The 25,547-nt window shown below is 45.7% G+C and overlaps 1 protein-coding gene across 6 annotated transcripts in view; it reads right to left on the minus strand.

The window, feature by feature from the left end:
• LOC125751683 (transcription factor SOX-6-like) overlaps positions 1–25,547 on the minus strand; it is a 146,129-nt gene that overhangs the window by 17,940 nt on the left and 102,642 nt on the right. For all 6 annotated transcript variants that reach the window (XM_049030837.1, XM_049030833.1, XM_049030838.1 and 3 more), the window contains 5 exons: positions 24,447–24,567; positions 20,131–20,207; positions 10,633–10,782; positions 7,691–7,871; positions 6,731–6,912 (listed from right to left, as the gene is read on the minus strand). In XM_049030837.1, coding sequence (XP_048886794.1) covers positions 6,731–6,912; positions 7,691–7,871; positions 10,633–10,782; positions 20,131–20,207; positions 24,447–24,567 — 711 coding nt within the window. The remainder of the gene's footprint in view (positions 1–6,730; positions 6,913–7,690; positions 7,872–10,632; positions 10,783–20,130; positions 20,208–24,446; positions 24,568–25,547) is intronic.

Below are 25,547 nucleotides of genomic sequence, written 5' to 3' on the forward strand. Positions count from 1 at the left end.
AGACCTGCTATAAATGAATGGCACTTTTACTATTTCATGGCACCATCAAACTTTGAGCGATGACTTGGTCCCAGAGTGGAAAACACACACCACCTGGTTTTCCCGCAAGCTACAGTACAGGTCCTTAAAAACCACATTTATAATACGCATCATGGTGTTAGGGGCTTCTCAGCGCACTACCGCCGGGAGGGGCATGGGAAAATCCTGTGGGGGGGGGGGGGAGGGGTGGCTAGCTAAAAAGAGAATATTTAAGATGCAGTATTACTCACTGGCCATTTCCCTCAAAGAAATCCAGCAGGCACACCAGTGACATGCTCCAAATGTGGTGGTGGGGGGGTTTACCACTCCCTGCTCCTCATTGCCATGCCCCCTCACCACCCCCCCACCACACACATAAAATGTGTGCTTCCTCCTAACTATGAGGTTCAAATCAATGACATTTACATACAAAGTGACTCAGTGCATTAATATTACCCACTGAGAACTAATACAACGCAGTGTATTTTTATTTAATCCTGTGTCATTAAGTGACCAAGACTCGGGAGTGAGTCAAGTAATATGTGAAGGGTGTCATGGATTTGTCCCAGTGCGGTCGCCATGGAGACCTGGGACCGAGGGCCCGGGGAGCTGCAGCTGTGCTACCGCAGAAGGACCACAGTACTGGAGGGGGGATCACATGTGGCCCGGGGGCCTGTGGCAGGCTTCTGGGAGTTCACTCCCTGCCAAATATAGGCAAGGCAGAAAGCGCACTCCGCTCTCCACCCCCCCACTGTTATTTATATATCACCATATGCCCAGCTGCTGCAGTTCTGAGGGTTTGGCCATAAGCACATCCCATTGCTCAGCTCCCTTTTAACATGCCCTGCAGCATCCCCCACCCCCCACTGTGCAGCCATGAACGCACCAACCACACAGTTCACCCCCATGTCCACTATATCTGGGCCGTTGCGACTCCACTCGAGTGAAAGGCCATGTGCTCCCGACAGCTTACTTCAATTACGCTCTTAGAGCGTGCAAACACACTAGGTGTGTCATTTCTGGGCACACTGCCAGTCTGGTAGCTAGGCTGCTCACAGTATTATACACCATATAATAGCATATAATACACAGTGTATATTGTATTAACCAGACTCAAACAGACCAAATATTAAGTTACAGATGTATTATTCATTTGGAAAAAATCTAAACCAAATGAACATCTCAAAACAAAACAAATCTTATCTGATCTGTTCTAAAAAAGGCATTTTTGTGGTTACCTCTGCAGTTTGAGCTTGACTGTGGGGGCGTGTTCCTTCTGTGACTATGCTCTTTATGGGGGCAAGTTGTAAATGACCCCGAGCTGTTCACTGCGCCCCGCCAGGAACAGTTAAACATGACTGCCGTCTCCTCTGTGCTGATAATGCGGGGAGACGGGGGGACACAAGGCGCCTGGCTTTGCCTCGGAGTCTTGGGATGCTTGACGGAAGCAGGAAAACTTTCCCGGCCACTTCTGGGGATTCTATCATGGAAATTAAATGCTGCGGTTCTATCTCTCTCTCTCTCTCTCTCTCTCTCTCTCTCTCTCTCTCTCTCTCGCTCTCAATCTTTCTCACCCACACACACCCGCAAACACTCTCTTTTACATGCACACATGCAGACACATGTGCACAAACACTCAGCAGACATGCACACACGTGTAAACCCTACTGGACCAGCTCAGACCCACTGTGACCCATTCTGACCCACTGCACTGCTTCGCTAATTTGTGATTTTACACGCTGACAGCGGATAAATCCACAGCTCGTTCGGCCCACTCAACAGACCCAAGGATTAAACCTCAAAGATCACTGGCATCAATTTAGGGCCCCGGTCCAGGACATGGAATGCACACACACACATGTGCACACACCATGTAATATAAACATTATCCGTGCGCGCCTGCACACACAAACACACACACACACACAAGCACACGCATGCAGGAACCTCCCCGTACGGCTGCAGCGGCTATTTTTACGCCTTTGGCAAACGCAGACAATTGGAGAGGGATGAATGTAAGCGAGCTGAACAATGCCACTGGCTGGCTGTGGTGCGCTGTCTGAGAGCACACCATAATCATATTTGGACAGGCGGAGCACAACGCATGCCAGGATTTACGCTGTGGCTAAAGAGCGTAGCTTGGCCATTTCAAGCACAGCGGTACTGAAAGAGCAGATAATTGCTTTCAGGGCTAAAGACCAGACTAGATTATACCCAGGTTTTCATGAGGGTCTGGCGCGTACAGAGGCCCCCGCTCATGCACCGCAGGGGGAGGTGAGTCACCACCACATCCACAGCCATGGAAACCTGGTTTCCGTTATTTATTTTTTTCCTTTCTACGACTTCCCTAGAACGCCTGCCCGGTCCAAGCGGCTGATCGCATGGATGGGCCGTTAATAAGGTCAACACAGGGTTAAAGGGGGACAGATCGATAGGTTAATATTTAAGGCCTTTACCCTTTGATTCTGACTGGACAGACACCATGGGAGTAACAGTCAATCCAAGCAAAGCCTCCACCAGAATGTTCTGTACAAGCCAAGAGTGATCGCCAGACCAGCTGCAATGGATCTTATATTCATCTAAAGTTTATAGCAGTGATTATACTGCTGAATCCCCAGGCCGGAAGATCAGGGCTCGTAAAGAGACAGGAACAATACATAGTAAGTGATGATTCACATTGCTGCTTAAATAATCTATGGGAAATTACATCCATCCATCCATCCATCCATCCATCCATCCATCCATCTTCCAATCATCTAGTCAGGGCCAGAGGAATCCTGAAACTCACCCCAAGACAGGGGACACCCTGGACTATGGGTATCCTTCAGAATTTAATGGTACTGCTACTCTTACGGTTACTAGTTATCGATCCGGTACTTTGATCATACTTTTATGTGTACTTTATATTTAAGAGAAAAGAAACAAATTCAAGGGGCGGCATGGTGGTGCAGTGGTTAGCACTGTCGCCTCACACCTCTGGGACCCGGGTTCGAGTCTCCGCCTGGATCACATGTGTGCGGAGTTTGCATGTTCTCCCCGTGTCGTCGTGGGGTTTCCTCCGGGTACTCCGGTTTCCCCCCACGGTCCAAAAACATGCTGAGCCTAATTGGAGTTGCTGAATTGCCCGTAGGTGTGCATGTGTGAGTGAATGGTGTGTGAGTGTGCCCTGCGATGGGCTGGCCCCCCATCCTGGGTTGTTCCCTGCCTCGTGCCCATTGATTCCGGGATAGGCTCCAGACCCCCCGTGACCCAATAGGATAAGCGGTTTGGAAAATGGATGGATGGATGGAAACAAATTCAGAACAGAATTAATATTGCTTTATTTTCTCATACATCAACATTTTTGAGTTGCAAACTGCAGCAACATCGTTTTGAACAAGTCACTATTATAAATTATGATGTGATTAACTTACTCCACAAAGAGCAAGTTGAGGGAGGCGTAAAGATCATTTCCCTACAGGGGATCAATAAAGTATCAATAAAGTATCAATTATTATATAAAAGCAAAATAAATTTTTATAGCAAAAGAAACAGCAATGTTTTGAATAATCTGCCATTATAGACTACATTTGTGATAATGTAAATGTAAAACAAATGTAATAAGCAATGTTCACTTTTAAGGGAATAACTGAATGCAGGACTTTTTCCTTGATGGTAATTTTATGGTGTGGTAACCTTAGTTTGTCCAAATCACTAAATCCGTGATCTGAAACTGAAACGGTGAATTTCAGAATGATATATCATTTCAGACTGAATTTATGAACACACCATTATAACAATTAATGGAGATCTCTCTCTTCTGGATTAAGAATAGCAAAAATGCAAACAGAAACGAAGCTGGTGAGATGAAGTGTGCAAGAAAACTGTTATGCAGCAATAATAAATCGCTATATAATAAATAGTTCTTAATTACCACATGCAAGCTTATTGATACTATGGTCTTTAATATTTCCGCCCCTGGGCCCTGTTTAATACTGGGGCTTTGCTTCCCATCCCATCCCATCCCTGGACAGGATGTCAGTCCATCATAGGGCACGATCAATCTATCACACACTCCAGGATAGTAGGAGACACAAGTTCATCTGACTACACATCTTAAGCTGCTGGGAAGTAACTAAAATACCCAGAGGAAACCCATAAAACTCAGAGAGCAGATGAGAACTACACTGGGATTCATCCTCCCAGTCCTGGAGTACTATCTTCAGGAGACCTCATATGTACTAATATGTGTAATATCTATGTATAAAGGGCAAAGAGGGCATAAAACAGGGGCCTGTATCACAAAGCTGAATGTCTTGCTTAGTCGGATAATTGATTGGATTTAAGGTAGTTTGGGCTAAATGTAAGTGAACAAAGATATAGTCCATTTAAACTGGGGTACCTTAAATCCAGCATGTTATCTGACTAAGCAAGTAATCCTGCTTTGTTATGCAGGCCACAGGTGAAATAAACATATGACAGAGAATGTCAATGTACCTGAACATGAAACACAGAGACAAAAGACCTCAAACCACATAGTAATTCCAAACACCAATCAGTACATCCTTAAGCAGCACTTCAGCCCCTCTCTCCAAGTCAAATCAGTATTTAATTCTCTCACCAGTGGTCCATGCCAAATTGGATTAACCCCATATATGCTGCCTTTCCGGAATGCTCCGTGACCATTCATCGTGTCCATACACAGGGGTAGTTCGTGGTTCTGAAAGTTAGGACTTTGTGCATCAGTTTAAATACTGTGGTTGGCAGTATAATATCACAAGATATACCCAGTAACTTCGGACAAAAACATTTGCTAAATAAAAAAAAAATGTAAATGACAAAGGCTCCAAAACCACAACATGGTGTCAGTCTGTGGAAAGAATCCAGCAGGTGACGAGATTCCTGAAACATCCATATTGTAAAACTTTCTAAAGGAAGAGCTCTTATGGGAATGTAGTTCCAGTACATAAAAGAAGATATTTATCTAAAGCCGGGTTTGTCAAATTATCAATATACAACTGTAAAAAAGTAATTTATGCAATTCAACTTCGATATGAGTATCTTAAAAATAAATATACCATGACATTATGTTAAATCTGGCTACCTTCCTTAGCCACTGTGAAGCCTACTGGTCTCCTCTGAAATGTCTTTCACTAAAGCTGTCGCAGGCAGGTTTTGGTCTTACATAATAGTTCATCTACATGCCACAGTAATTGTGTGATTTTAGATCGTTTTCGTGCTTCGAAACAAAAAGGAAAGAAAAGTCTCCTGCGACACGAATCGCTTGACATGCAGTGAAAGGCTGGTGCTGCCTGCTCCATGGTAATGCAAACAGACAACAGAAACATGCACAGGCCGCCAAAGCGGGTCTTTGTCTCGAGCTTCCTGACATACCCGACATGTCCTGTCAAGCCAAGCTGACCATAGGCTCACCCAGCACAGTAACTTTTGGGTTCCAAACCCAGCAATGGCAGCTGCGAGTATGGGACAGTACTCAGCCACCCACAAATGTTTTAATTCCACTTGCCAAAACCATCCAGGCGGACAATTTCATTAACCAATCAAAGTACTCCAAAAATTGTCTCATGTTTGTTAAGTGTTGAAGTGATACAAAACTCCCAGATCTGCAGAAGTGCCCAATACTTTTTGGCTGCAGAAATCACTCTGAAGAAGGTTTAGCACTCGAAAGGTATAGAGTGAGGCATTTCGGAAGAACACTGAAAGCCTGATAGCAAATTAAAAACCAATCCAAAATAGTTGCTCCTGCAAATATTTGTGTATACACACACACACACAGGTTTGTAATTATGTCTTTGTGGGGACTCTCCATTAATTTCTATGGAGAAAAATCTAATCCCAACATGACGAACTTAACCTCCACTAACCATAACTATAAATAACCAAACAAAATATGAGACTTTTGGCATTTTTAGTTTTTTGATTGCATTCACAGATCTTTGTGTGGACCTGAAAAATACTACCCACTATAGTCAAAATAACAGGTTTTTATCACATTGTGGGCAAAATTTGGTCCCCACAATATAATATAAACATAATCCACACACACACACACACACACACACACACACACACACACGCACACACACACACACACACACACAGTATATGACCCACTTGAGTAAGCTAGTTAAAAGCATCAGGTGCTGAAATATTAATGCTCTGTTCTCTCGGCTCATGCCTGCTCCTCACAGCCAACTGGCCGAGTGGCACCATTCGGAAGGGTGATGAAATATATTTATTTATTCCACGATTGACTGATCAATTGAAGATATTTTTAAATGAACCCCCCATGAGCTTAAGAGCTGTGGGTACAAAGCGGACACATCCCGCACAGGGACCCCCCTGAAAAAAAGTTGTTTAATTAGGCAGGGCCGTCGCGAATCGACTTGCCCCATGCCATGATTCCTGGCCATGTCCTCTTCTCCCCCCCCCAGGTATCAATCAGAGTCACTTCATGGGCACTCAAAACACCCTTCCGGTGCTGGAAGAAAACTCAGTGGAGCTCGGGGGGTGTTTAATAAGAGCCCCTCACAATCACCAAACACGGTCTCTGAGAGAAAACAGGGCTGTGACAACAGTGTGAGTGAGTGTAAATGCAAGAGGCTGAACACCCTAAGGAGGAAGAGACCTTCTTTTAAATGCAGCATGAATAAATCAGCACTTCCACTGTGTCCCTGGAGAAATAACTGAGAGCCTGGCACAGGCAACGCACCTTGTCCCCCCTGCCATTGTTGAGTCCCATGCCAAGGCCCGAAAGCTTGCCCTCCATGACCTGGGGGTGCTGCAATTGCTCCCTCTGGATCTGCTCCCGGATCTTGCGGGCCTCTTGGATGGCCTTCATCACAGCATCCTGGTCCGCAAACAGTGCCGTGGAGTTCAGGCTGGACAGGATATCTGCGGGTGAGCAGACGGACTCGTGTTTTGATTCAGCCACTCCATCCGTTCGCCCTTTTTGGGGGAGTTTTTTTTTTGCAATATGTTTTTTTTTTTTTTTTTTGCTTAGCTATATGGTGCAATTTTTTATTGTTTAAAAAAATGATAACATGAAGAAACACGTCTGACACGTATTATCAGATCAGACAGAGGTGCAGCCAGGTGACAGATTAAAACAGGGAGATAAAATGAAATCCAACATGTTTCTCTTTCTGAAAGGCATGAAGAAATGCAGGAATGTAGACTAACTCACTCACTCTTTTTCTAGGCTAAGATATTGTCCCATAAACAGACCCTAGGGGCTGCATAAAATGCCTAAACGCAGCAGTAAAACACAGGGTGTCTTTAACTGCCATTATATGAATAAAACGTACACATAAATCACAGATGATGAAATCAACACAAAAGGTTTAATGATATAATAGGGGGGGACATGCAGGCTCCACATCGCAAATCTGTCATTAGGGCGCTGCGTGAGAGAGTGACTCACTGGACACCGCTAAGTCCCAGTAGAGCTTAAAGGTTTTCAGCGAATCATGGATGAGGGATCAGAGGGTGCTGAGTATCCTGAATTAGTTAGTGAAAAGGGCTACAGCTCCCAATAACTTACACAGTGCACGTGGAGGTGTCTGTGTGCATAGGTGTAAACATTTTGTGTGGCATTAAGAGCGGATCTGATTAATACACCCTATGTGCATCAATGAGTCTGTGTGTTTCTATGTGTGAGGCAGACTCTTACCCAGGGAGGAACCCCGGCTCAGAGTCCCCCCAATGGGGCTGGGGATGCCGCTCTTAGCCGAGAGGCTGGTGGGGCTGCCTTTGCTGCCTGCAAACAGGTGGTGCGTTGGGGACATCGGTGACTTGATTGACTCGGCTGTCTTGGGCCTGGAGGAGAGGTTTAGGGGCTGCGTTCCCTCGTCCTGCAGGGATTGGAGGGCAGACATGAATGAAGGCAATTAACATGACAGCCTGCCTCCCGTTGCAGTGGTCCCACACCTTCCAGGCCACACAATGTGGCCTGCAGACAGCACTCAGCAGGCTAATTACACTCTCACAGCGCGGCTGCGTGCTCACCTACACCAGCATGCTGCGCGCAGCACAAAAATACAATCGTTTCTTTGTTTAAAACAGATGCCACTTTATTTATCTCCCCGATTATGTGACAATGTGTTTTTAACAAGTCAATGTAATACAATATAAACAAACCCATCTAATTACTTGTTCATCGCTAATTAAAAATATTAACCTATCACTTAAATTACTTTCTAGTCGGTAAACATAGTTAGTTTCGCAGCATTTTATAGGTTTAAAATATATGTATATTGCAGGATGGTGGATATTCTGCAGAAAAGAATAGAAAACAAAAGAAAAACATGGAATTGCAAGAATTCTGTTTCAACATAGATGTTATTATAAGTGATTTCAGTTGGAATGACACGTCTGGCATGAGGAGAGACCTTTTGGTCATTCAGCAGTGTGTGTATGAGGTGTGTTTACACTTGACCGGTTTGGTCTTCTCATCAGAACTGGGCAAGTGCAGTGCAGCAAGGCGTTATTAATCCTGATGGTATATGAAGTGTGTGTCCCTCAAGGCCCCACACTGGGAACTGTGAGGATGGGGAAGAGGGCGGGATTCTCTGTCTAGAGGAACTAAAAAGGAGGCAACTTATGAATTGCAATGAATTACACTGCTGACGGGATGCTGGAGTCGGCTTAACAAGAACTTCTTCCAATCGAGTGCCTCTGGTCTGGAGTGACCATGAGCGCAGCGGATAAAAAAAAAAAAAAGAGATACCCGTTTATCGTATATCAGGGGGGCGACCAGAGTACATAATTGAATAAAACCATGAAGAAGAAATTTATACAACGTAATGTACTCAAAAAAACATATCAACCGTAAGTGGTTTGTTGATATCTTCACGTATTTTGCGGTCTTTCTTTTCAGAAAGCGCGTGATTCTCCCTCGAGGTATGTAAGCCGGTTACATTACTGTACCTGCTTTACCGGGCAATCCTCAAATTTCAGTAAAATTCACATGCAATAATTAATACACACATTATGTCTCTTGCTGCATTTTATATTTTGTGTATACTTTGAAGTTTATTGTCATAATAGGCTTCTGAACAACTCTTTCATTCTTAATCGGTGTTCGTTACAGTGCCTTTAAACACACATAAATTTAAAACACACATAAGAGTACATAAGCATAATCGTAACTTATGCCTTTCTATTTCGATCTGTTTTCACAGAAGTAGCTGCTTGAAAATCGCGAATTGCTGGTCTAACTGAATCTGAGAGAGACTAACAGTTACACTGATATGGCTGATCAATGCCGTAAGCTCTCACATAATTTATACTCTTGTGGGCAGCTAATGGTACCCAATAGTCTACATGTAAAATGTAAAATGCTCCTCAGATTAGGGCTGGAAACCTCAATTGCTTTCAACTATTTAATATAATATACATAATTTTATAATTGTGTTTAGACCAAATATGAATCATTTTCAGAATAAAGCTTGTTATGGGATGAGGTGTGTGCCTCATCATTTATATATCAGCATGCCTCAGTATGTTTCAGGAAATTGGAGTTTATTGAGTTTTAATACCCCTTTGTCAGCTATTTTTAAAAAACATTTTCATGTTTGATTCGCTATCAAAAGGTCATATTAAAAGCACCCAGCCCACCGTGCATGTGGAAAACGCAAATGTGCTGTGCAAGCGTGAGACAGTGTGCCAACAACCAATCATTAAGCAATATTGTTTGGCCCATATGTGAAATTATTATACTTACAATTATTTTTAGTCATATTCAGTAGCTGGTTAAATGAAATTTTTTGCCCCCTGTACATAGCAGCATGGGGGCGGCATGGTGGTGCAGTGGTTAGCACTGTCGCCTCACACCTCTGGGACCCGGGTTCGAGTCTCCGCCTGGGTCACATGTGTGCGGAGTTTGCATGTTCTCCCCGTGTCGTCGTGGGGTTTCCTCCGGGTACTCCGGTTTCCCCCCACAGTCCAAAGACATGCTGAGGCTAATTGGAGTTGCTGAATTGCCCGTAGGTGTGCATGTGTGAGTGAATGGTGTGTGAGTGTGCCCTGCGATGGGCTGGCCCCCCATCCTGGGTTGTTCCCTGCCTCGTGCCCATTGATTCCGGGATAGGCTCCGGACCCCCCGTGACCCAATAGGATAAGCGGTTTGGAAAATGGATGGATGGATGGACATAGCAGCATTACAAACAATACTAAAGAGTGTCAGATTCACCCCCAGCCCCCTTAGCAAATTATGTGGCCCACCCAACATTTCAGTGCTGGTGCTGGGCATGTTTAAAATGTGGCCAGTATCATGCAGTATGAAGGGATTACTGTATATTACAGACAATGGGGCCCCATCACAGGGGCCACGGGGACATACCAGCAGTGAGAATAACTTCCCGCTACTGGTTATTGACCCTTTTTATTTTCCGTTATTTTACGTTCACATGACTATCTATAAACGCATATCACAGTATCAAGACCTAAAGAAACAATTAGCATTGTTAGGGAGACTAGTTCTATACCATGGTAAAGGTCTTGAATGGATTTAAAGGCTTTTACCTTAATAAAAAATTTACAGGGATAGAATAGTTAGAGCATAACTGCATGTGGAATGGAGTGAGCTTTCCTGATATGGTGTTATTAACATACCTTGACTTGTGTTATAGGAGTGGAGGACCTTTTCTCACTTTTCAGGCCAGTGGGCGAGACAGGCCCCGATGAGTTGGGAGGCTGTGGGAGCGATGGCATCTTGGCTCCTGGGGAGACCTGCATGTTGGCCAACTGGGCAGCGTACAACTGCTGTAAGTAAGAAAAACAATGAAGAGTTAGCATCAAGGCCTTGCTAGTTTGCTATGTCACTAAAAAGCACAAATAGGAGATCATCAATATGGACAACTGAAGACATAGTATTTAACATTTACATAAAAGCTGAAAGTGTATATTAAGTAATTTATCCTCAGAATTATTACTTTAGTTACAAGACAGTGTTGCTGTGAAAAGAGTCTAGACAGCAGTAATCAAGCTGCAGTGAAGGCAACACATAAAGACCTGGAACATAAACGAGGGGAAGCAGAATGTTCTGCTCATCTCAAGCGTTTAATTTACAAATTGCAAGGGGGTTAGCACTGTTGCCTCACACCTCTGGGACCCAGGTTCGAGTCTCCGCTTGGGTTACATGTGTGTGGAGTTTGCATGTTCTCCCCATGTCGTCGTGGGGTTTCCTCTGGGTACTCCGGTTTCCCCCCACAGTCCAAAAACATGCTGAGGCTAATTGGACTTGACCGTAGGAGTCCATGTGTACATGAATGGTGTGTGAGTGTGCCCTGCGATGGGCTGGCCCCCAATCCTGGGTTGTTCCCGGCCTCGTGCCCATTGCTTCCGGGATAGGCTCTGGACCCCCCGCGACCCAGTAGGATAAGCGGTATGGAAACTGGATGGATGGATGGATGGAAATGGCTAGGCATAAGCACACCTGAACAACAGAGTCAAGCAATATTCTTTTGTACAGGAGATAAAAAGCCTACAGTACTGTTACCCCCCCATAACTTACTTATCAGTACTAGTTGTTTTGATTGCTCTGCACAATGTTACCCGGGGTGGTGAATTTTCAAGGTGGCTTACAAAAAAGTACGATGATGTTTTGCTTTTTTCTGCCACCTCTGGGAGGGAGAAGGGTCCCATAGACTGGCTGTACTTCTTTAAGCTTTTGGTGGTTATTTATTGGTAAGCTAAAAAGTGGTTAAGAAGGATATTCCACCTACTTGAGAAGCAGCAGGCATTAGAATCTGCGAGCTGCCATTCATGTCATTTTCTGTGAGCAGGCTCCGAATGCTGCTTTTATAAAAAGTGATGTCTGCAGAATATGCCCGTTGTCTGCTTAGTGAGTGTTCTCTCTACTTAACTACTTGTAGTAGGTTAGTTAGTTGGACAGAGCAGTTATTTTTAGTAGGAATCTCAGATAATGTGGACAGCCAGGCAAATCCTGTAAACGAATTAGAGTTTTTTCAGTGAGGTTTTTATTATCTTTTCTGTCAGGGTAATGCGGGCTGCAATTGTATAAGATCTATATTTATCCTGACTTGTTATTTCTGCTTTTGGAATATATAACTCAATTCGATACATTTTTAATGCAACAACGCAAGATGTCATCCTTATCGTGGCAGAGGTAGGGAGGGAAGAATCAGCAGACCACACTTTGCTGTCCCCGAGATGGTGTTTTGTGAATAGCAGTCCCGTGATGTAAACATGCATTTCTGCACTGTGAAACTTTATCTCCCTCCCATTAGCACTGCACAAAAGCACCATTCTTGTGAGAGACCTGGAGCGACCTAAGGGCCATCAGCAGTGGAAACAACAGGCCGATTAGGTTCCCACAGCGATAACTGAGGGCCTCTGAGATCATACAGATGCCCATTTGTTATGGGACGAGCAGGCAAAAATAAGGCGGAATTACTTGTAGAGATCTGGAAGGTACAGAAATCGTTTGTGAATGTAGAAAAGGGAAATATTTGAGGGTTACTTGTGAGCATGCAAAAACATCCTTACGTTCCTCCAAGCTACTTGTGAGGGATAGTCTGTTGGACAGATGTTTGTTGAAGTCACTATGGATGGGTGAGAAGGCTGACCTCGTGTGGGGAGAACTTTATTGTTCCGGAAGAACTGAATAAATGAGCTTCGGTCCAAATTAGAGACTATGAGCCAGTCTGTTGTGAAGAATAGTTAATGGGTCACAGCTTAGGAAGAATCACTTAGCCTCAGTGGCTCATTACAGCCAGCCGCAAAAAAGGAAAGAGTGTTATTATGCACACAGAGTTCCTTACTGTTCTGCCACACAGTGTTCCTTACACTCCCATTATACGGTGTTCCTTACACTCCCATTATACGGTGTTCCTTACACTCCCATTGTACGGTGCTCCTTACACTCCCGTTATACGGTATTCCTTACACTCCCATTGTACGGTGTTCCTTACACTCCCGTTATACGGTGTTCCTTATACTCCCATTGTACGGTGTTCCTTACACTCCCATTATACGGTGTTCCTTATACTCCCATTGTACGGTGTTCCTTACACTCCCGTTATACGGTGTTCCTTATACTCCCATTGTACGGTGTTCCTTACACTCCCGTTATACGGTGTTCCTTATACTCCCGTTTTACGGTGTTCCTTACACTCCCGTTATACGGTGTTCCTTATACTCCCATTGTACGGTGTTCCTTACACTCCCGTTATACGGTGTTCCTTATACTCCCATTGTACGGTGTTCCTTACACTCCCATTATACGGTGTTCCTTACACTCCCGTTTTACGGTGTTCCTTACACTCCCGTTATACGGTGTTCCTTACACTCCCATTATACGGTGTTCCTTATACTCCCATTGTACGGTGTTCCTTACACTCCCATTATACGGTGTTCCTTATACTCCCATTGTACGGTGCTCCTTACACTCCCGTTATACGGTATTCCTTACACTCCCATTATACGGTGTTCCTTACACTCCCGTTTTACGGTGTTCCTTACACTCCCGTTTTACGGTGTTCCTTACACTCCCGTTATACGGTGTTCCTTACACTCCCATTGTACGGTGCTCCTTACACTCCCATTATACGGTGTTCCTTACACTCCCGTTATACGGTGTTCCTTATACTCCCATTGTACGGTGCTCCTTACACTCCCGTTATACGGTGTTCCTTACACTCCCATTGTACGGTGTTCCTTACTGTCCCATCATGCAGTTTTATCTCAGCATCCAACATTCCTTACTGTCCAGCCATGCGATGTTCCTTACTCTAGCGTCATCCAATGTTCATTACTGTCCCAAGCAGAGATGCAGCAATGCAAAGGCTGTTGCTATGGCACCGCAGCTACAATTCAGTTGTGCTGCCAGAGCTCAGCTGGGGGAGGTGACCACAGAGGAACTATACACTAATGGTCATAATGAATAAGTTTAAGTCTCTGAGCCTCGGAATACCTGTAGATCCTTACTGGATGATGTCTGCCAGCTTCACAGCAGCTGTACCCTGCCCCCCCACAGACCATCAACCCACCTCTGAAGGAACCCCACTCTGTGCTCCACCATTGTTTAAGGCCTCTGCAAATAGAGGTAACAAAGGTAATCACGGTAATGCTGAAGGTGAGCTAGCTAAATGAGAACAAGGACGAGCTGAGCTCCGTGTCTCCTGTCCAAAAGGCCTCTCCCTCTCTTCCGTGTCTGACAGCCTGAAATTCAACCAATTTGAAGAAGGACACGTTACAGGGGTTCTGCACGAAGCTCAAAGGAGTTCAAAGAAGAACAGAACTAAAATGAGACCTGAAACCTGAAAGGAGAGGCTTTCCCAGTGAATGCATATGTGTGTGTTTTCTAGTCTGAAGAACCACATAAACATCAGAATTGCACCCTTTTAACTACAGGCTATGATTTAACTAGCCATTTTTTTCTGAAATAAATCATCTGAGAAAGCAAAAAGTCACCTTCCATTTTGACCTGCTTCACTTGACTCAATGAAATCACAAAATGACCTACCCCCCCCCCCACCGGATCCCTGGGGACTGGGCTCTTTCAGCCGGATCACAGGGTCACCAACCGAAAGCTATCACAGGACAGACACAGTGATTCCGACACAGTTAAAGCTAAACCTCACTCAACACACACGGGCGCAGACACACATACAAACACCTAGACACAGACACACAAATCACACAAAGCACACGTAGCTACTCTACAACTCAGCCTCCTCCCTCACTACTCGTATGCATGCAGTGCTGGGGCCCTATAGACCCTCCCCAGAAGAATGGGTCACTTCTCTAATCCCTTTCTGTTTTAGGCACAAAAATCAGGTGCAGTGGTAACACCACTGTCTACTTGAGCACTAAGTGACTTGCTGTGACAGTGCTCAGCTAGGCAGAAAAAGAGAGGTGTTCTCTTGTCATATCTGCAGCAGACCCCCACCCTCAACACAAACACACACACACACACACACACATACACACACACGAGTTTGTATTTATGTCTCTCTATTTATTTCTATGGGGAAAACTCTAATCCCAACATGACGACCTTAACCCCTACCCAGCTCTAACCTTAACAATAAGTAAGCACTTTAGGCATTTTTTTGTTTTTTGATTGCATTCACAGATTTTTGTGGGGACCTGGAAAATGTTCCCCACAATGTCAAAATATTTTTTTTATTACATTGTGGGGGACATTTGGTCCCCACAACATAATATAAACATAATCCACACACAGAAACCAGTACCCATAAGGGAAAAAAACGGGTATTTATCACGTTATGGGGACATTGTGTCCTCATAAGGATAGGTATACTCACTCACTCACACACACACACACAAACACACACACACAGACCATTATCTATCACGGTGAACCCAGCCCCTCCATCCTGCTCCTAGCTATGTGATCACCGCAGGCTTCATAACAGCAGGGCTTGGTCTCAGGTCAGCCCGTTAGCCTCTGCTAATTAAAAGCAACCCCTCTGGAGGCAGCAAAGGTAAAACCAGAAAGTTCAGTATTCTGTCTCTGATGACGTTCTTCCGGAATTACGCCCTCCAGTCACAACATGCTCACGGGACACTTCGCTCAATGAGACAGGCAGCACACGACGCGCCGAAAACAGCAAATTTTCATGTGCAATTTTTCCAAACATATTGTTGCTGGGGTAAACACCATACAGTCAGTGCTGTAAAATAAATGCAGAAGCCCTCAGGAAGACGGCCTCTTGGGGAGTGTTTTTTTTCATCGCATTTTGTTCAAAGGGCGCCTCACTGTTATGTGGTCTCACAGATGTTTAGCTGGCAACTCAGGGGGAAGTCCATGTGCGTTGAAAGCGGGCTGTCTCCGGGAGCCCCTAACCATTCGTCACATGGCAGTGGAGATGGCTCTGCTCTCTGTGTCAGGCTGGCAGGAAAACCAAACATCAAATTCTCCAAGAAAAAGGAGTGATTCCAGCATCTTATTTGTTCATCGAAGGGTGAGAGGACAGATGTTGCAAAATACAACAACAGATTTGGTAGAGCATATGGACAGTCTTTCTGCTTCCAGCCATAACAGCACCCCCCCCCCCCCCCCCCCACCGCCATCCTCAATGGAAACTAGAGTCTCAACCTTATTGATTGTCCTGCTGGGTCCGGTTAGCACCAGACCCAAACAAGACAGGGTCTAACCTGGTGATGGAAGAGTTCAGAGCCCCCCCCCCCCCCCCCCCCCCGCCTCCAAGGTCACCACCACCTCAAAGATGCTGACATTAACTTTTCTTTTGTTTGGCTTGTTCAGTGGAGCCATCCTGCTCGTGCCACAGGCAGGCCCAGATGCCAGGAGAGGCATGCTTATACATCAAGCTCATTATCCTGGTACTGCCCAGCTCAGTCTCGTCTGCTTCATCTGCTGGCGCCTTCCCGTGCACCAAAACCCTTTTCCCCCGGACAGCGTGCTCTCCTGCCAGCCGCTCACTGCTCAGGACAGATGGATTCTGGGTCATCAGAGGGGGGATAGGTACCGCACCCCCTGAAAGACATCTGGGCTGAGCACTCCACCCGGGCCAGTCGTCCTGGCTCGACCCGGTGGCCGAGCCATACTTCACTGCCGTGCCAGACAGCACGCGTGTGGCGTGAGGCCTCCCCTTCCCGTGTACCTGGGCCTCCGTCCATCTGTCCCTCAGCTCGCTCCACGCACAGACCATCCGTACAGCTGCCTGCCTAAATACCCATCTGTCCGCTTCATTATTTGCTGTAAATGATCTGCCGGCGGAGCTGGGGGCGGCTCGTACCGCCGCCTGGCTGCAGAGAAGCCGAAACCTGCCGCTTCCTCTTGCGCTGCCCAGCATTGCAAACATCTGCTCTGCCGCTTTTCATCTCTTTATAGCTCAGAAGTCATGGTACTGAATTTGCCAGTAAAAGTGGAAACCCCAAACGCCCACGTATCCGGGGTTTAAAGAAAGAAAATAAAACAGAAATGGCAGACAATGACAACGTAAGGTCACCTTGGGTCCCTGTCTGAGGCAGAGGACTTCCTCTCACTGAAGCTCCTCTCTCCCTCCTCCTCTTCCTCCTCAATCATACAGAAGCATTTTTCGGAGAGTCCCTCCAGAGGGTCTGCCAGTGCCCACGTCACCTGTTTATCACGCTGAAGCTGGACGAGCTTAATCGCGACCTCTGAGAGTCGCCATTGGTAGAATGATGGGCAGTAATTGCGACCTGGCAATTCGGTCAAGCAATTTCGCCGAGAGTAAGCAGCCGGCGGGTCTCAATGTGCTTCTGCTTGGCATGTTACTGCTGGGGCGGCGGGGGGGCACAGATGTTCTGGTTTATTCAATGACTCTTACTTAAAAAAACGTCCGTCTGATTATTAAAAGCAGACATTTCTCAAAGTTTTGTTTACGTTTCGTATAGCGCTCGAGTGCCTAACGGGCCAGCCATCCACGAGGACCACAGTGATGCCGAAAGAAGATGGGTCACATGATCGAAGTACATACACCGCCTCGTAAAATACTTTTATTTAATTACTGTAAACGGACTGCGCCGTTGCTTTACTCTTATTAGATTAAATGATTCACAATGTGTCATTCCCAATCTGGGACATAATGCTTGGTGTCACTGGGTACAGCAGCCAGGCCAATTTTCCCGACAGTTTGGCCATGGCTGCGCAGTCCGATGGAGATGGAGTGGTTTCAGATGACGATATCGTCTCCCGCCCGGGTTGGCTTATCCCAGCCTGGCGTGAGAGCTAATGAAGAGAGGCATTCTGGTCTTTTTTTTTTTTTTTTTTTGCTCATGGCTCGGGGGCTGGGAACAATTTGTCAGGGAGACGCTGAGTGGAATTACTCTCAGCGCGGAACTGCCAGCAAAAGCCGGCAAGAACCACCAAGGACCCACAATGACGGGCAAATTACACTCAGCTCCAACACACTGCCTGTCCAGCGTCACTTCAAGCAGTCAGGTCAGAATCTTTTATCACTTTTTTTTCCAAGGTACAAGTGAAAATATTGTGCATCTATTCCAGATTATCATGGAAACAAGAAAAGCATTGTGGGTAATCAATCCATCTTCCAATCACTTATCCTAGGCACACCGTCATATAACACAGGCAGAGAGGCCATGCCTTCAGACTGTTGAAGGTAACCCATGTGACACAGGGATAACATACTAACTCCACAAACTAGGAGCACAAGTGGTTTTCAAAACCCAAATCTAGACAACGTGAGACACCCATACACAAAACAAGTGTAGCTATTATCCTATGAAGGCCTGCTATCAAAGGGCAGTATAACTGACTGACGCAGTTTCCTCTTGAACTAAACTGTAGAATCTTGCAGAATTATGACAGGAGAGGCCAAATTTCCTTTGAAACATTTGCAGGGAACTGCATGATGTAAAAGAATTCATATATAATATATATACACATATATATGTGGCTTCAGAGTGGAAAAGATATGTTTTTCTTTCTGGTAAGAGATGAAATGAAGGCACAGGCAGATGTGATATAAACCCTGGCACAGGACTCACAAAAGGGTGACGTCTGTCAGCAAACATCAGAATTTTCACACGTAGTCATCAATCACCGGTCTTCACTTTCACTTAAGCTCTTTTTCACCTTTTTCCCATATTTCTTTCTGACTTTTCTGACACACGTCAGGAAACAATGGCAGACATTATTATTTTATTATTGATGTTCCCAACAAGGTGAACATATCCATCACCCATCTCCATAACCCAGCTAAGGCTTGCACTGCACCTGCAGCCAAATCAAACAAGGACTCATCCTGCTTCTGAGGGCTGCGGAGCAAATACTGAGTGGGCTTTTAAACCCCCTCCTCCCACCTAGTCTCCACAGGGACAAAAACCAAACCCCTTAACCTACGTCAAGTTTTTCGGGAGCCTTCCTACTTCGTGACTCCGGCGGCAAGATTTCCATTCCTCCACGGACACGCAGGGACACGTCGCGTCCCTCCCATGCCTTCGCATGGCCGCACAGTAATGGAGACCCTCCTGGCATCAGCCATGGGCACTGCTTGGACTTGCCAAGACTCATTAATGCCGATGGCGATAAGCTCTGCAGGACAAATTGTGCAAATGTATTGGTGAGGAGAAAAACGCAGAAGTCTAGCATTCCGTTGCCAGCACTCAGCTTTGTTTAGCAACAATTGCAGCTATCAGAGAGTTTGCTATCGACGACTCGTCGCTGCTGTTGACAAAACAGGCCCCTCCACTGAAAGAGGGCCCGCCCAGATATTTTCCCCCTCACTCATCTTCTACCCTCTTTTGTTTCAAAAGGAGGGAGAGTCAAGGGTCCGATGGCTCGCATTTGGAATTCTTCTTCAAGTAGTTTCCAAGAAGCTTAAATATTTATGATTGGGCAGTTTCAAAAGACACTATCCATCTTCCGGCTATGCAGGACCCGCAGGCCACATTGATAATTTCCCAGGCAGGCGGGCGGGCAGGAGTAATAACATTAGTGTAATTGCACAGAGGCTTTAGCCTCCCGTTCCCGTTTTGCATATTTGTTATGTAAATACAACTTGATGACAGTAACTGGGGAATGCTTATCGCCTATTTCTGAACAAAGACCGGGCAAATGCTTGCAGAGAGCTTAATAACAGCCATAATTATGATGATAACAAGATGGGTGGGGGAAGAAATGTAGATAATCAGTTTTATTAGATATTTCCACTTGAAGTTCATGATGTACCCAGTACTGATTTCTGGCTGGCAAAGTTTTGTCTCTGAATAAGCGCTCAAACACATTTAAAATCTGCCTACATATATCTTCATGCTCCCTTCATATCCTGCTTATCACCATCAATATCCCAATGAGTGGAAAAATGATCTCAGGTGTCCAGATAACTTCCCTAAGCTTAAACCAAACAAAAACACCATAGATAAGGAAGCTGACAGGTGATTTAATCCCTATAACTTAATAAACAGCAGTGTTTAGAGGGGTTGCTAACATTACATTATAAATTGTTACAGTTGTCATTATTTTGAATTACTGTGTTGCAGGATAATTTAGTTGAATTCTAGAGGCATACTGTGTTTTACGGGCATTATGGCTATTAGAAAAGGTTTTAAAGGGGAAGTTAGCTTGGCGCGCAGTTATCAGCTGGAGGTTAACGGTGTCCTGGGTCCCGCTCATACCTGCAGCTGGAGTGGGTTCAGTCCAGATGCAGCGGCTGCCATCGATGACGGGATGAACTGCACAGGGTAGTTCTCACCTGTGGGGGTGGGAAGGGGGGGGGGGGTGCGAGAACAATGCACACAGGTTGAGACAATGAGCAGCCCAACAGGCATGCAGGCGAGTGCAAACATGGGACGCCAGTCTGCCCCCAAAATGCCTGCCCAGCTCAGCTTGCAGCTTGCACTTTTGCGCTTGTGGAGGGGTGCAGCCTGGATCTCCTTCACTGATCTGTTCCCCAGAATCTGGCATTCAATGCTCTCAACCACCGAGCCCCATCTTATCTTTCTGAACTGTTTCTCTCCTACTAGCCTCCCCGCAGTCTTAGATCCTGCCCTTCTGGGGCTCTGCTCATCCCCTCTTCCGATCTCCATAGCTATGGTGACCGCGCATTTTCCCACTTTGGAACTTCCTCCCCTGTGATATTTGTCTGTCAGTCTCTGTCTCAGATTTCAAACGGAAGTTAAAAACATTTTTGTTTACTCAAGCCTATGACATTCCCTATCCATAACATGCTCTGTTGTTTTGTTATCTGTTTACTTTCTTCCTTGCAATCACCTTTGAGATTCTGAAAAGTGCTATATAAATAAAATGTATTATTATTATTATTATTATTATTATTATTATTATTATTATTATTATTATTATTATTATTATTATGTACACAGACCAAGCAGGAGGTGTTGACTAACGTTAAACACCTCCTGACCAATTTACCAGTGTTGATGGACTATAGTATGAGAGCTTGTTATGGGGGGGGGGCAAGCTAGAGTCCACACTTTACAAGATGGATAATGTATATCCCGTGATACTGAGTGACATGTTCTCTCTGTGTTAAGTGGCATTTATATGGGAGTGTGCATCCCTGTCTGCCACTAAGAATACAGGTGGATATCTGGGGTGGAGTGCGTGAAAAGCTGCCTCCTCTGCCTGTTTAATAAAGGTAACCTCAACCAACTGGAAGGCTGCACTGCAGTGACAAGACATTTGTAATGTCACTGCTCCATGAGGTGGAATGACTGAATCCCAAGATCTGGTGATCCGGGAGGCCGGTCAGTGTTTACAGAGATCTTGTGGTGTATCTTAGCTGAATGAACCTAGACAATAAAGCCATGGCATCCACTTTGCAACCCCCTGCCTTATAATTTCAAGTGTTGCATGTCAAAACATGAATACTTTTCTTAGTTAAAGACTAAGCTCAACAAGAAAGAGTGTGGCTTTAAAAATCATCAAATACAGTTTCTCCTGCACCTTCATAAAAGCACAGAAAAAAGGCACAGAAAATAAAACCACAAGGGCTACCCTCCTGTTAAGGGCAGAAAACAAATGTCCCCTAACCAGGGTAGGTGTCTCTGTGAGCAGGGTGAGGAGCTTCTGTCACTGACAAGCCTCTTCATCTGTCCAGGACATCACAGCATCCCTAACTCAGGGTGGGAAACTGCTACAACTGAACCTCAAAAAAATCACTGCAGACAAAGAAGTTTTGTGCTAAATCATCCATTTAGCAATTATTTAATCAGTTTTTCAACTTATTTATCATTTACTGATTTAGTTGTTTTTTTATCAGATGATCCAACTCCAAACCCAGTTGACGTTGTAAAGTTCCCCAACAGAGATGCTACAATCATGGCTAAGTATGAAAATGCTGCAGTGTAGCTTTCAGCCTAGTAGGAGGTCTATGACAATCTGGTCATCGGGGGGGCATGACAATGGGGCAAAGGGTCGTTTTATAGCCGTTGGGACCATGGCAGCCCCATCGAGCCATCATCTCCGGGCATGTGTTTGTTTGCACTACAGCAGGCAGACCATTGGGCACAGCATGGGCAGGGGCGAACAGCCTCGTCTCAGCACTATGGGGGTGCGTGGCCTGATGGCGCAGGAGCAGATGCCTGGCCGCTCTTCAGCACGTGTCACCAGGAGGCGCCATTTCATACATAGGCTAGCTGAAGTGGGGGGGGCACACAAAATAAGGAGTGTGAAAGTGCCGCAGTGAAGGCCATGAATTGCTTAAGGCAGGGCTCCCCCTCTCTGACTTCCCTCTCCCCGCGAGCTCATGAATAATGCATGCTCTCCTCGCTGGGGGGTTCATAAAAGCCCTCTTATTTGTATTAGGCATATGACTTACAGAAGGATCGCCGTGTTCCGGGCCCTCACTCCAACGCACTCATCCAAACGGCCGCGTCCTCCCTCGCATTCATTCGTTAGCTTAGCTGCCACTCAGTTCCACCCTATGTGGCCATGGCTCCTGGCCCCACCCCTTTTTGACTTCTCCCATGCCTTCCTTCTAGCTTCCTGTGAGCTTCTCAAAGCACTAAGACTAAAGACTTGGTACATGCCTGGTATTTCCTCTAATTTAGACATCATCACATCCCTGTTCTTTAACAAGGTATCACCTGTGTGGGCATTGTTTTGGTGAACAAACTCCAGAATGGGAGGGGGGAATACTTTATTCCGCTTTTTCTGATGAGCGCTCTGGGGCGGGAATCTGCTATGATTTTTAATTACAGAAAGCTAAGCGGGACACCTCTCTAATTCCTCTCAAGAATAAGGGATCTTGATCAAGGCTTTGGGCTGTGGGCCTGGCAGGGAGTCAATAAGCATGTTATAGCAATTATTTATTTTTTTTTCTCTCAGATTTGTTCGCTTGCGTGAGGAGCCTGTCTGCTCATACCGGCACGGAGGCCAGCAGCGTGCTGTGACAGGCGCAGTGAGGTGGGTGGGCAGCGAGGGGGCAGGCGGCCCACGTAGCCAGGCTGCCACACGCCGCATACGACACCCATACCCGTGCATCCGTAGCCGTGGATCATGGCACCAAACAGAAACAATTTGGACCGATTCTGAAAACATTACCATATATTTCCATACTCAAATATCCCTTTGGACTGAAAATATCTGTCTGACTCGGAAATCATAGAGCATGATTCCTTTCTCGCGGAGATCTCTAGGGGGCGGGAATTGTTGTGTTCAAATGGCTTGTCAGAGCAGCTGGTTTAATATATAATATACACTGCCTGACCAAAAAAAAAGTCGCACAGTTTCATATTTTGTTGGGCCGCCATTAACTCTGATCTTTTCGTTGATGCATCGTTTCCATGTGCTTATCCAGCATCTCAATATTCATATTTGCATTAATTTCTCTTCAAGATCTTGTTATTGACGACAGGTGAGTTGAGCTGCTCCGTAAAGGCTTCTCCAGCACATCTCAAAGACTTTCAATGGGGTGAAGGTCACCACTCTGTGCCGCCCAATTTACGTGCGAAAACAATTCCTCACGCTCCCTAAACTACTCTTTGACTGTATGAGCCCAAGGAATCTTGGCATTATCATCCCGGAATATGCCCATGTTTTTGGGTAAAAAAAATCCATTGATGGGATAACCTGGCATTCAGTAGATTCAGGTATTCAGCTGACTTCACCTTATTGCTGCATAACGTTGCTAAGCTTTAATAAAGATGCTATCATTGGCTTTTAAGTACCAGCTGTATGTAACATATGTAATATATGTAACAGCACGAAAAAAATAAAAAAACAGGAGCACACAGACCAAGTGGACACCATTCTGGGAAAAACGCAAGCCATCAGAAGACAGGGAAGCCTGTAATCCTGTGTGCCTTGTGCTCTTGCTCTGTGTTGCGTACACGGTGACATGATGGCACAACCAGCCCAGGATTTCTCAGCTTTAATTGCTGAATTCATAGGAAAGAAAAGAAACTCCGCCAGTGAGTGAATCAGCTCCTCTGATGGGGGGGAGGTGCAAAGGAGGCCGAGGAGAGCGCAACACGAAAAGTTAAAGGTTCCCAGTGCGGGAACCTATCCATGTCACACCCCCTGCCCTCTACCACTATTCCTCAGATCCACAGAAATGGGAAGCTTAGAGAAACACATTTAACCCTGTTACACCTGCATGCTGTCACCAGTAGCCATATTAATGCATCAGGTCTCCTGAGATTAGCTGAGACCGGCCTGAAGTTTAGTGTAGCTTAGTCAGCCTGGCTGGAGCTGCCCTCCGGCTCAAACCCAGACAGGGATTCTGAAAGCTCCCCTGACACCACGACATGGAGATCTGCTGAAGGAAGGGATGCTGGGGCAGGGAGAGAATCAAAACGCTGCAAGTTCAGGCTCTATACTTTAGGCAAAAGTGCTTAATATACGTCCAGCGTCATGAGACAACAGGGTGTAAAGAGACAGTGTGGCAGCTATTCAGCATGAAACCAAACCCTGAAGCATGATGTAATGATAAGGTGACAGAGATAAAGAAGAGAGGAAAGTTAGAGGCTACCTGGCTTATAGGTGATTCCAGGAGGGAAAAGGAATCCTTGCTGGGCTGCTGCCGCCGCAGCCAGGGTGCGCTGATCGTGCGGGAAAAAGGGGATCATGAGTGGAGGCATGTGACCCTGGACCTGCCAATGACAAGAGAGTAGATATTAAAGACGGGCCAAATGCATGCATCCCAGCCCGCTCCATCCCAAACTCCCCGATGATCCTGTATCATCACATCAAAGAGGGCGTCCATCGTTGCTTATCCACTGCGCCTGAAGGCAGCAGCAGTCACACCCTGAGCAAAAGATCTGGTGACATCAGTGGACCTTAAAAGTCTGAGGAACGGCCCAGGTCTCTGAAGGCCAGCAGAGCAAACAACATTTTCTGAAGTAAATGGAGCTCTCGTCCTCTCTGATGTTCTTTGCGAGAAGGTAGCAACCCGGAGATGACGATGACACTAAACTGGTCTAAAAGCGCGGACATGGTGGACCGTGAGCGGCAGTTAAACCAAAAAATTCTCCAGATGCTTGTGCTCTCAGGAACCTGAAGGAGGGTGTTGCTGTTAATCAAAATGAATAATCACTGGCATACAAACACATTGTTGTACCACCCACCTAGAAAACAAATTCAGCCAATGGGGCCGCACTGTTCCGATTCTCTGTCCTGAAACCGAGAATAAATTCACACAGCTTCCTATGACAATACGGGGGCCGAACCTGGGTGACATACGGACTGAGTGATGACGTGGCGCGGGAGGGGGGGGTCCGGATGGAGTAGGGAGTTTAGAAGGACGTCTGTAATGCCGACTGACAGATATAGGCCGGTTTAGAATTCAGATCTCTGTTTAATATTTTTCGAAGATCATTTATGAAGATAATAAAAAGGCAGGCCAGCCAGTGATTTACAGCACCTGTTTCCAGCAGAGCGAAAACTGGAAGGAACCCAGAGGACCTCGTCCATTTCAGATATTTCATTTTAACATCCTCTGCCATACCACACAGACGGCGCCCCATATATTAGCCCTAAAACTGTCTCTGCGTTACCCGGCTGGCATGCTTAACCTTCAGCTTAAAGCTGCTTCTGCTGTTCTAGTGCAGTGTTACGAGAACCTTCAGCATTA

Source organism: Brienomyrus brachyistius, chromosome 11 (genome assembly GCF_023856365.1).
Source record: "Brienomyrus brachyistius isolate T26 chromosome 11, BBRACH_0.4, whole genome shotgun sequence".
In the NCBI taxonomy this organism is placed as follows: domain Eukaryota; kingdom Metazoa; phylum Chordata; class Actinopteri; order Osteoglossiformes; family Mormyridae; genus Brienomyrus; species Brienomyrus brachyistius.